General features: G+C 43.5%; 1 protein-coding gene across 1 annotated transcript; it reads left to right on the top strand.

Annotated features, from left to right (window-relative positions):
• Positions 1–8,611: 8,611 nt before the first annotated feature.
• Positions 8,612–9,984, top strand: LOC135513590 (uncharacterized). Its single transcript, XM_064936476.1, has 2 exons — positions 8,612–9,421; positions 9,580–9,984. Exons 1-2 carry the CDS (start codon positions 8,612–8,614, stop codon positions 9,982–9,984), a joined length of 1,215 nt encoding a protein of 404 aa, XP_064792548.1.
• The last annotated feature ends 1,316 nt before the right edge of the window (positions 9,985–11,300 follow it).

Below are 11,300 nucleotides of genomic sequence, written 5' to 3'. Positions count from 1 at the left end.
AAGATAGCTGCACCAATGTGTCAGAGTTGCACCACTGTTCAGCTTACGACCGAAGTCAGCCTTCGGGCACCCAGCCCACCACAAGGAGCCCAATGAGCCAAGTAAAGCTCCCCCCAGGCCAAACCCTCTCCGAACCCAAACCCTCTCCTAACCCAAACCCTCTCTTAACCCAAACCCTCTCCTAACCCAAACCCTCTCCTAATCGCTTGGCCAATTGTGCGCTGCCCTATAGGACTACCGGTCACGGCTGGTAATAACACAGGGATCGAACCCCAGGCTGTAGTGATGCCACAGCACTGTGATGCAGTGCCTTAGATCAGTGCACTCCTTAGGAGGCCCATCAATTCTCTTTTTTAAAACCGGTATTGTTTACCGTCAGAAGAGTACTGTGACACTTGTGAGGGTCATTGAGCAAAACATAGAACGTGTTTGTGAGAATCTCCCCTTTCCACAGTGGGGTCCCATTAGTTTGCAGCCCAAACGGTTCGGATGCTACCAAACAGACATCGATGGTACCAACTTCATATGAGTCTCCTGACACTTTTGGGGGTCGTAGAGCAAAACGGAGAACCACATCATGTTCATGAGAGTCTCCCCTTTCCATAGAGTGGTAATAGTTTGTAGGTCAAATGTTACAGACGTTTGTTTACGTGAGAAGACTGACAAGCACCACTTTAGCTCTGCCACCTTTCACTGCAGATGCGGAAGTGCGACACTGGTGGATGCGGTGACAAAAAAACAACATTTATCTTCATCTTAACCTGACGGATTTTTGATGGGTATTGTTTTGTTATGTAACACCAGTGCATCAAGCAACTCTAGGTGGTTAAATATTTTCCCATTGTCATTACTACTATTGATTGTATGAACTATCGTTGTGGACTATAGCTGTGATACCTCTGTAAACATTCTTTTCAAGGACACACTCCCCTGTAAACCTCTGCTATTCATAACATGAAATATTGGAAGCTGCATGGTTTCCAGTTCAGTAGAATTTTAGAAGGAGATTACATCTGCAATAATACCTCAAAATAACTCTAATTTTCCCCTACTCTGTCACTGTAAGGTTCAGATTATTCTGAGAGTGTCATATCCTGCATTACCTGTGGGAAAGCAATGGAAATTCTGTGTGTGTGTGTGTGAGTGTGTGAGTATGCGTGTGTGCGTGCGTGTGTATGTGTGTGACAGTGAGTGCTTGTATGTATGTGGACAGAGACAAGTCTGGAGGGAACAGTATGAGTTGTAACCTAATGGTTCAGCCTGATCATCATTCAGAAGTGGAATTTACCTAAAGTGGTACCGCGACCTTATAAAACAGCTGCCTGATAAATTGACCTTTCAGGGGACTAATATACAATGTTAATACTTTTAAATGACGCTCTGGAAGTGCCCAGGCCCTAAATCTGTGACTGAGAAGTCCTGGAACAAGCCCTTGAGTTTAAAGGTGACTTTGATGTTAATTTTAAAACATATGTGTGTGAAATTCAGGCTCAAATTATCTTTTAATATCTTGACTGGCAGACAAACTAGCAGCTGCTACTGTTCATTTCACTCTCTCTTGATGAATGGATAAACAGATTAAAAGAGTTGCATATTTCACATATAAGTTCAGCACTTTAAATCCCCCTCCAAAACAGGCAGAAAACAACCCTATTATGTATTTACACACAAATATGAATATCTGAATATCTGTCTATGTGGGTGATAGGCTGTCTAGTGAAGCACAGAGGTAGACAATGCTCTAGGCAGCAAAAAGCTCCAGTCTATGATTGTTAAAGGAAATCCATAAGATTTAATAATTGCGAAGGATATTAAAATATGTACACAGGAAGTGAAATATTTGTACATTCAAACCCACATCTAAGATCCACAGTAGTCAGAAGAGTGTATTAACGACTACACAGCGTGCAGATATATTCTCCTTTCTTTTCACAGAGTGGAACGTCAAGCATCTTAAGCAGCCAGGCGTACACACCCGATTGTCTCTCGTGGCTCGTCAGTGTGTGTGGGAGCAAGCAGAGGCACGGAAACATGGTCAAAGGCAATTTTCATGCCATCACTGTCAGTCTGACACACACAGGGTGCACACACACTGTCAATCTGGCAAGGCCTTAAGGTTCATTACAGGAGCTGAATTGAGGTCCTTCCAGCTCACTGCCTTGAGAGGATCTGGACTCACACACACACACACACACACACACACACACACACACACACACACACACACACACACACACACACACACACACACACACACACACACACACACACACACACACACACAGAGACAGAGAGACACACAGAGAGAGGGAGGGAGGGCTTTCAATGCTACAAGGGTCCTCTTCTCCAAACTCATCTGCACAACCTCAAAAAAACAAAAACCTGTTTGTCCATTCCATCTGAAGAGAAAGGCTGCTTTGAAAGTACTAGTGAAATCAGTAATCAGCCCTCTATGAGGATGTCAAATCAACAGAGTATACTGCTACAGCAGATTTACTTGAGGCTAATTATCTGAGTATGCTTTATCTACTGAACACAAATGAAAAGACCCGACTAAGGTATGATTACCTTTGTCCTTGAGCATTAGGCATTAGTAACTGCAGAGAGTTAATTGCCATTTGATTGTTAGGCTTTGTAGATCAAGTGTATTTAGAATACAGCTTTGACTTCAAAAAATAAATAAAATGTAATGCTTTGAATGGTATAAGGTATCAATGGTTATTTAATATGTATCTTAACATATCTTAACATTAATGAACCATTCCAAATTACCATATGTTTACCAATGAGGTCTCTATCTATTGGATGAAGGAAGAGGAGGGGTAGTAGCCTTGAGAACATGTTACTACTAGACTTGGTGTGTGTCTATCATAGTGGTGGAATAATCAAACCCACTGTTTACACTGCTCATAATGAGGCACACCAGTGCACAGGCAGGCAGGCACACTTCCTGTAAACACACACAGAAGCGTGTGCCCACACATGCATATATATATGTGTATATATATGTGTATATATATGTGTGTGTGTGTGTATATATAGATATACATATCTACATATACATACATATACATACATACATACATACATACATACATACATACATACATACATACATACATACATACATACATACATACATACATACATACATACATACATACATATATATATATATATATATATATATATATATATATATATATACATACACTTTTCCCTGATCCATCTGTCTCTTTCCTCTATTTTCTATTAACTTTCTGCTCAACATGCTCCTTTTTCTGCCCACTATGCTTCATTTTCTCGAACTATAAACGACAAAGACTAACTATCTTGGGTTAGTTATGAATATGTTTGGTAGAACCGTCTATTCGTGATATCCCTTGTGATTGTATGGTAGCCAAACCGCTATCTAAGAGTGGTGATGTCAATATGTCAATGTACTTGTGTCATGTTTTATGCATTGGACATATGTCAATTCAATAGCACAACCGTGACGTGTCATATTTCTCAATAATTAGGTTGGGATGTCTGGGATGATTATGACTGTACAGCAGGTTGAGATTAAATTGAGCAGCTGTCTGTGAAATTAGGAACATTTGGTGTGTTTAACAGCAGTAACCTGCTGTGGTCACACCATATAGAGGATTTATTTTTTCAATTTAATAACTACACTGCAAAAAGTGAAATCTAAGAGCTAGCCTATATTTCTTATATTGAGGGATAATTCACAGAAGATAATGTTGTTTTTACCCAGCTACATTATCTGACATCACTGGAAGATAATGTTGCTTATTTTAGCCCCAAAAAAAGCTAATTACAAGTAATTTATGTTATTTCAAGATATGGTTCTGAAAAATATATTTTAATAAAATACTTTATTTGTATTAAGCCTTTTTTTAGGTTAAAATAAGCAATATTATCAGCCAATGACTTTAGATAATTTAACTGGGTAAAAAAATCTAAATATATTTATGAAGTGAATTATCACTCAATATAAGATACCATATTTAGGCTTGCTTATATTTCACTTTTGCAGTGTACTCTCCAGCGCACCATAAATAGTCTCATTTTATATTCACAACCTTCGAGCTCAGCAAGTGAAAACCCAAATACATACCTGCTTGCATGTTCAAAGTGCTGTTTCAGCATTTTCACTCCCTCAGTCTCCAGGGTGCTATAGTTTCTTCACACAGACTACATTAACACATATACTTAATCTCAGGCAAAGACTGTGATATATTGCAAATTCCCCACCAGCCCCCTCCCCCCACCTTCTCTGTGGGGAACAGACAGCAAACAATCACTAAAATTCACTCAAAAAGTATTTCATATACTCTTAGGGAAAAGTAAGTACTATCGCCAATGATATACAGTATATAGTGAATCACTCTCTCTAGGGGGTTGTAGGCAGCAGAAAATCATGTAACAGATGCCGACTCTTGGGCAAAGTAAGTATTAGCTGCTTCTATTATACAGTACTTGCAGTAGTACAGTCACTGTCTATATCTAACCTGCAGTAGTACTGTCACCGTCTATATCATCTAACCTACAGTAGTACAGTCACTGTCTATATCATCTAACCTGCAGTAGTACAGTCACTGTCTATATCATCTAACCTGCAGTAGTACTGTCACTGTCTATATCGTCTAACCTGCAGTAGTACAGTCACTGTCTATATCATCTAACCTGCAGTAGTACAGTCACTGTCTATATCATCTAACCTGCAGTAGTACAGTCACTGTCTAAATCATCTAACCTGCAGTAGTATAGTCACTGTCTATATCATCTAACCTGCAGTAGTACTGTCACCGTCTATATCATCTAACCTGCAGTAGTACAGTCACTGTCTATATCATCTAACCTGCAGTAGTACTGTCACTGTCTATATCGTCTAACCTGCAGTAGTACAGTCACTGTCTAAATCATCTAACCTGCAGTAGTACAGTCACTGTCTATATCATCTAACCTGCATTAGTACTGTCACTGTCTATATCATCTAACCTGCAGTAGTACAGTCACTGTCTAAATCATCTAACCTGCAGTAGTACAGTCACTGTCTATATCATCTAACCTGCAGTAGTACAGTCACTGTCTATATCATCTAACCTACAGTAGTACTGTCACTGTCTATATCATCTAACCTGCAGTAGTACAGTCACTGTCTATATCATCTAACCTGCAGTAGTACTGTCACTGTCTATATCATCTAACCTGCAGTAGTACAGTCACTGTCTAAATCATCTAACCTGCAGTAGTACAGTCACTGTCTATATCATCTAACTTGTAGTAGTACAGTCACTGTCTATATCAGCTAACCTGCAGTAGTACAGTCACTGTCTATAAATCAATCAAAAAAATCGAATCAAATTTTTATTTGTCACATACACATGGTTAGCAGATGTTAATGTGAGTGTAGCGAAATGCTTGCGAAATGCTATATCATCTAACCTGCAGTAGTACAGTCAATGATCACCTGGAACGTCATTTTGGTCTGCATCCTGGGGCAAGGTACGCGTCGGGGAGGGGGTACTGTCACGTGTGCTCCCTCTCCGGCCTCTAGGTAACCAGGCTGCTCGTTATGGGGCACACCTGTCACCATCATTACGCGCACATGCATGTCATCAGACTCACCTGGACTCCATCACTTCCCTGATTACCTTCCCTATATATGTCACTCCCTTTGGTTCCTTCCCCATTGTTTATTTTTCTGTGTCATGTTTGTGGGTTGTTTGTGTTTAGTATTACGTTACGTTTATTTTTTAAAACACTCACTCCCTGAACTTGCTTCCGTACTCTCAGCACACTTACAGGTGTCTAGATAGATTTTGTGTGTGTCCCTGGGAACTGGCCCTTTTCTGGAACACCATTATTTTTTGTCTTACTGAGACTTACTGTCAGGGCCCAGGTCTGACCGAATCTGTGAAGAAGATCTATGTGCTGCTTTAGGCCCTCCTTGGTTGGGGACAGAAGCACCAGTTCATTAGCAAACAGTAGACATTTGACTTCAGATCCTATTAAATCAAGAGAGCATGAGAGAACTTTGTCTTTGTTTTGGGTTGTTTGTTTGCAGGGTGAATACGTGGTCTGTTGTACGGTAATTTGGTAAAAAGCCAATTTGACATTTGCTCAGTACATTGTTTTGGCCGAGGAAATGTACGAGTCTGCTGTTAAAGATAATGCAGAGGATTTTCCCAAGGTTGCTGTTGACGCATATCCCACGTTAGTTATTGGGGTCAAATTTGTCTCCACTTTTGTGGATTGGGGTGATCAGTCCTTGTTTCCAAATATTGGGGAAGATGTCAGAGCTGATGATGGTGTTAAACAGTTGAAGTATTTGATTTGATTTGATTTATAGCCAATTGGAATTTGTGGTCTGTATATTTTATAATTTCATTTAGAATACCATCAACACCACAGGCCTTTTGGGGTTGGGGGGTTTGTATTTTGTGCTGTGGTTCATTCAATGTAATTGGAGAATCCAATGGGTTCTTGTAGTCTTTAATAGTTGATTCTAAGATTTGTATTTGATCATGTATATGTTTTAGCTGTTTGTTCTTTGTTATAGAGCCACAAAGATTGGAGAAGTGGTTTGTTCATACATCTCCATTTGGGATAGATAACTCTTAATGTTGTTGTTTGTTAAGAGTCATAGCATTTTCACAGAAGTTTTTATATTCTATGGATTCTTTAATTACATTCAGTTGATTTCTGATGTGCTGTTCTTTCCTTTTCCGTAGTGTATTTCCGTATTGTTATGGTGATTCAACATAGCGAAGACATAGGCTCAGATTTTCTGGGTCTCTATGTTTTTGGTTGGATAGGTTTCTCAACCTCTCTCTCTCTCTCTCTGTATGGCTCCATATCCACCCAGCTTCCAAGCTACCCCGACACCCCAGAAACACACACTCATTATTGGACACATCAGAGTGTTGTAGTGGCTCACAGTATGGAGAGATCTCTCCACATTACATCGACAGCATCAACAGCGTGATCTCTGATCTTGTCACATTACATTACATCTGCAACAGCAACACATCCATGGACATTACACCTGCAACAGCAACACAGTGCTGGACATTACACCTGCAACAGCAACACATCCCTGGACATGACATCTGTAACAGCAACACCATGATATCTGATCTCTCCATGCTGTGAGCCACTACAACATTCTGATTTGGCCAATAACGAGTCTGTGTTTCTGGAGTGAAGGAGTGGGCATGGTGCCATACAGAGAAAAAAAGAGTGAGAGAGAGAAAGAGAGAGAGAGACAGAAAGAGAGAGAGAGAGAGGGAGGAAAGAAAGTGGAGAATGAGAGAGGAGAGAGACAGAGAGAGAGAGACAGAGAGAGAGAGAGAGAGAGAGAGACAGAGAGAGAGAGAGAGAGAGAGAGAGAGAGAGGGAGGAAAGAAATGGAGAAAGAGAGAGGAGAGATAGAGAGAGAGAGAGATAGAGAGAGAGAGAGAGCATTGAAGAAGAGAGAGAGGGGGAGGGTTGATGTGAGGAAGACCCCGTAAGAGGCTGAGAAACTGATTGTTGATCTCTGTTAGGGATGGTGTGTGAATGTGTGCGTGTGTGTGCGTGCGTCTGCACATGCTTTTGTGTGTGTGTGTGTGTCAGTCAATATTGAGAACAGAAGAGTCCCTCTCTCCCTTGTGAAGCAAGATGATAGTGAGAGAATCCATTGCACCTGGACTCACTGATAACCAGCAATGCCTTCACAACAGGCATAGCTCAATATTTATAGGTAACTGCCAAAATAAAGGAAACACCAACATAAAGTGTTTTAATAGGGAGTTGGGCCTGAATGAACAGAACAGCCAGAACAACTTCAATTCGCCTTAGCATGGATTCTACAAGTGTCTAGAACTTTGCTGGAGGGATACGACATCGTCATCCCACAATAAAATCCATAATTTGCTGATGACTGGGATGAATGCAGAAGCAGATTTTGGGAACAGGACTAGACACCCTCTTTTTGACTGATGACTGATATAAGGGCATGTATGTGATAGGTCCATCTGGCTTATATAATTATGATGGTCCTAATGCTTATTTTAAATTGGATGAAAAAAACATGATTGTAAAGAATTAATTACAACAACAACAAAGGATTTAAGAAACAAACTTTCAAACAAAAGGAAACCTCACGGCAGGGAAAAAACTCAATAAAACAAATATGGGCTTTGACAGTCTTATGTAGGTGTCACATTCGTTATAAGGATCGGAAACAGGCGCAGCGTGGTATGCGTACATTCTTATAACAAACTTGACAGAATATCCCACCATAAAAAGAAAAGACCAAGCACCATGTTCAAGAGAATTGGGCATCCTGGGCCCGGGAGAAAGATGAGTGAAGGACATCCTGGACCTGGGAGGAGGTAATGGCAGGGGGCAAAGACCCTGCCATGGAAGCAGGTGGAGATAGCGCAGAAGGAACGGCGACAATACGAGGGGACACGGCTAGCACGGAAGCCCGAAAGGCAGCTCCCAAATTGTTTCTGGGGGGCACACAGGGAGATTGGCAGAGTCAGGGGTTAGACCTGAGCCAACTCCCTGTGCTTACCGTTGGGAGCGTGTGATTGGTTAGACACCGTGTTACGCAGTGATGCGCACGGTGTCTCCAGTTCACATTTGCCGGGCTAAAACGGGCATCCAGCCAGGACGGATGGTGCCGGCTCAGCTCTCCTGGTCTCCAGTACACATCGTTGAACCAGGATATCCTGCGCCGGCTCTGCGTACTGTGTCTCTGGTGTGTCTGCACAGCCCAGTGCATCCTGTGCTAGCGCCCCACACATGCCGGGCTCAAGTGAGCATCCAGCCAGGACTCCTTGTGCCAGCTCTACGCTCCAGATCTCCAGGGCGCTTCCACAGTCCAGTATGTCCTGTTCCTGCTCCTCGCACTCGCCCCGAGGTGCATGTCATCAGCACGGTGCCTTCTATACCGGTCCCACGTATCAGGTCTACAGTGCGCCTCCACAGTCCAGTATGTCCTGTTCCTGCTCCTCGCACTCGCCCCGAGGTGCATGTCATCAGCACGGTGCCACCTATACCGGTCCCACGTATCAGGTCTACAGTGCGCCTCCATAGTCCAGTATGTCCTGTTCCTGCTCCTCGCACTTGCCCGGAGGTGCGTGTCATCAGCCCGGTACCACCAGTGCCGGCACCACGCATCAGAACTCAAGTGCGTCTCCAGAGTCCAGTATGTCCTGTGCCTCCTCTCTGCACTCGCCTTGAGGTGCGTGTCATCAGCCCGGGACCACCAGTGCCGGCACCACGCACCAGGCCTCCAGTGCGCCTCCACAGTCCAGTATGTCCTGTGCCTCCTCTCTGCACTTGCCCGGAGGTGCGTGTCATCAGCCCGGTACCACCAGTGCCGGCACCACGCACCAGGCCTCCAGTGCGCCTCCACAGTCCAGTATGTCCTGTGCCTCCTCCCTGCACTCGCCTTGAGGTGCATGTCTTCAGCCCGGTGCCATCTGTACTGGTCCGGCGCACCAGGCCTCCAGTGCGCCTCCACAGTCCAGTTCGTCCTGTGCCTGCTCCCCGCACTCGCCCTGAGATGCGTGTCTTCAGCCCGGTACCACCAGTGCCGGCACCACGCATCAGGTCTCCAGTGCGCCTCCACAGTCCAGAGCTTCCAGCGATAGTTCCCAGTCCAGAGCTTCCAACGTTACCACCAGTTCCCAGTCCGGAACCTCCAACGACGGGCCACAGTCCAGAACCTCCTACGACGGGCCACAGTCCAGAACCTCCTACGACGGGCCACAGTCCAGAACCTCCTACGACGATGCACAGTCCAGAACCTCCAACGACGGGCCACAGTCCAGAACCTCCTACTACGATGCACAGTCTGGAACCTCCTACGACGGTCCCCAGTCCGGGGTCTTCAGCGACGGTCCCCAGTCCGGGGTCTTCATCGACGGTCCCCAGTCCGGGGCCTCCGGCGATGATCCACGGTCCAGTTCAACAGAAGCGTAGGGATCAGCATAAGGAGGGGGGGCTGCGTCTAGAACTGGAGCCGCCACTGAGGGTAGATGCCCACCCGGACCCTCCCTATAGGTTCAGGTTAGCAGTCGGGAGTCCGCACCTTTGGGTGGGCGGTACTGTCACGGTGTGACTAGGGTGGGTACTCTGGTGTTGTATGTCTAGGGTTTTGTATGTCTAGGGTTTTGTATGTCTAGGGTTGTTGTAGGTCTAGGGATTTATGTATTTCTATATTTGGCCTGATATGGTTCCCAATCAGAGACAGCTGTTTATTGTTGTTTCTGATTGGGGATCATATTTAGGCAGCCCTGTTTCCCACTTTCTGGTGTGGGATCTTGTCTATGTGTAGTTTCCTGTCAGCGCTCGTTTGTATAGCTTCACGGTTCATTTGGTTATTTTGTTAGTTTGTTCAGTGTTCATTCTTTTATAAAATAACTCGATATATGTCACAACAGGTTTAAACATATGGGTCATGATAGTGTTATGACCATATTATGACATGGTTATGGTTATGACACCTACATGGTTATGATTGTTTCATAATGTGTTTTGACACTGGGTGTCGAGTAAAGTGTTACCAAAAACGGTACTAAATCTCAATGTGACTGTTTAATTAAATGATAAAACAATTGGATTGACTGAATGTTGTTAAAAGTACAATGTCGTTGTGCAAATGCACTCTCCCTGCAGTAGAGATAAATGTATATCCCGTTATCATAGGAGCAAGCAACAGCTTGACCCCTCAGTACAAATGCATATATATCTGTGCATTGAGATAGGTCATCACTAGTTACCACAGCCACAAAATGTCTCATCTCAAAACCAGATTTTAAACCTAACTCTAACCTTAACTTTAACCACACTGCTAACCTTATGCCTAACCTTATATCAATTTTCACGACATAGCCAATTTTGACATTGTGCCTGTGGTAATTAGTGACAACCAATGAGATATGAATCCTCCTGAGGCAGAAGTTGACTCTCTCCCTCCCTCACTGCTCCGCTGTCATAGTTCCCAGCCTGTCAATGTGCCCTCAATCAATGTACTATACCCAGAATGGACTGACTGGACAGACGTTTGCTATTTTACCACTTCCATTATATTTGATAAATGACATTACATTACAATGCAATAATGGGTTTTCAGAATGGTGGTTGGATTGGGGAGGGTGTGCGACCGTCTAGCATTCCAAAAGTTGCATGTTTGACTTGTGTCAAGGACAATTGCAACATTTTAGCTAACCCTTCCCTTAACCCTTTTTCTAACCTTAACCTAGTTCACATAACCAGCTACTAACATTTTCTTAACC

This window comes from Oncorhynchus masou, chromosome 25 (genome assembly GCF_036934945.1).
Source record: "Oncorhynchus masou masou isolate Uvic2021 chromosome 25, UVic_Omas_1.1, whole genome shotgun sequence".
Lineage (NCBI taxonomy): Eukaryota > Metazoa > Chordata > Actinopteri > Salmoniformes > Salmonidae > Oncorhynchus > Oncorhynchus masou.
Note: the sequence above shows the minus strand (reverse complement) of the source record. Positions and strands in the feature narration are given on the sequence as shown.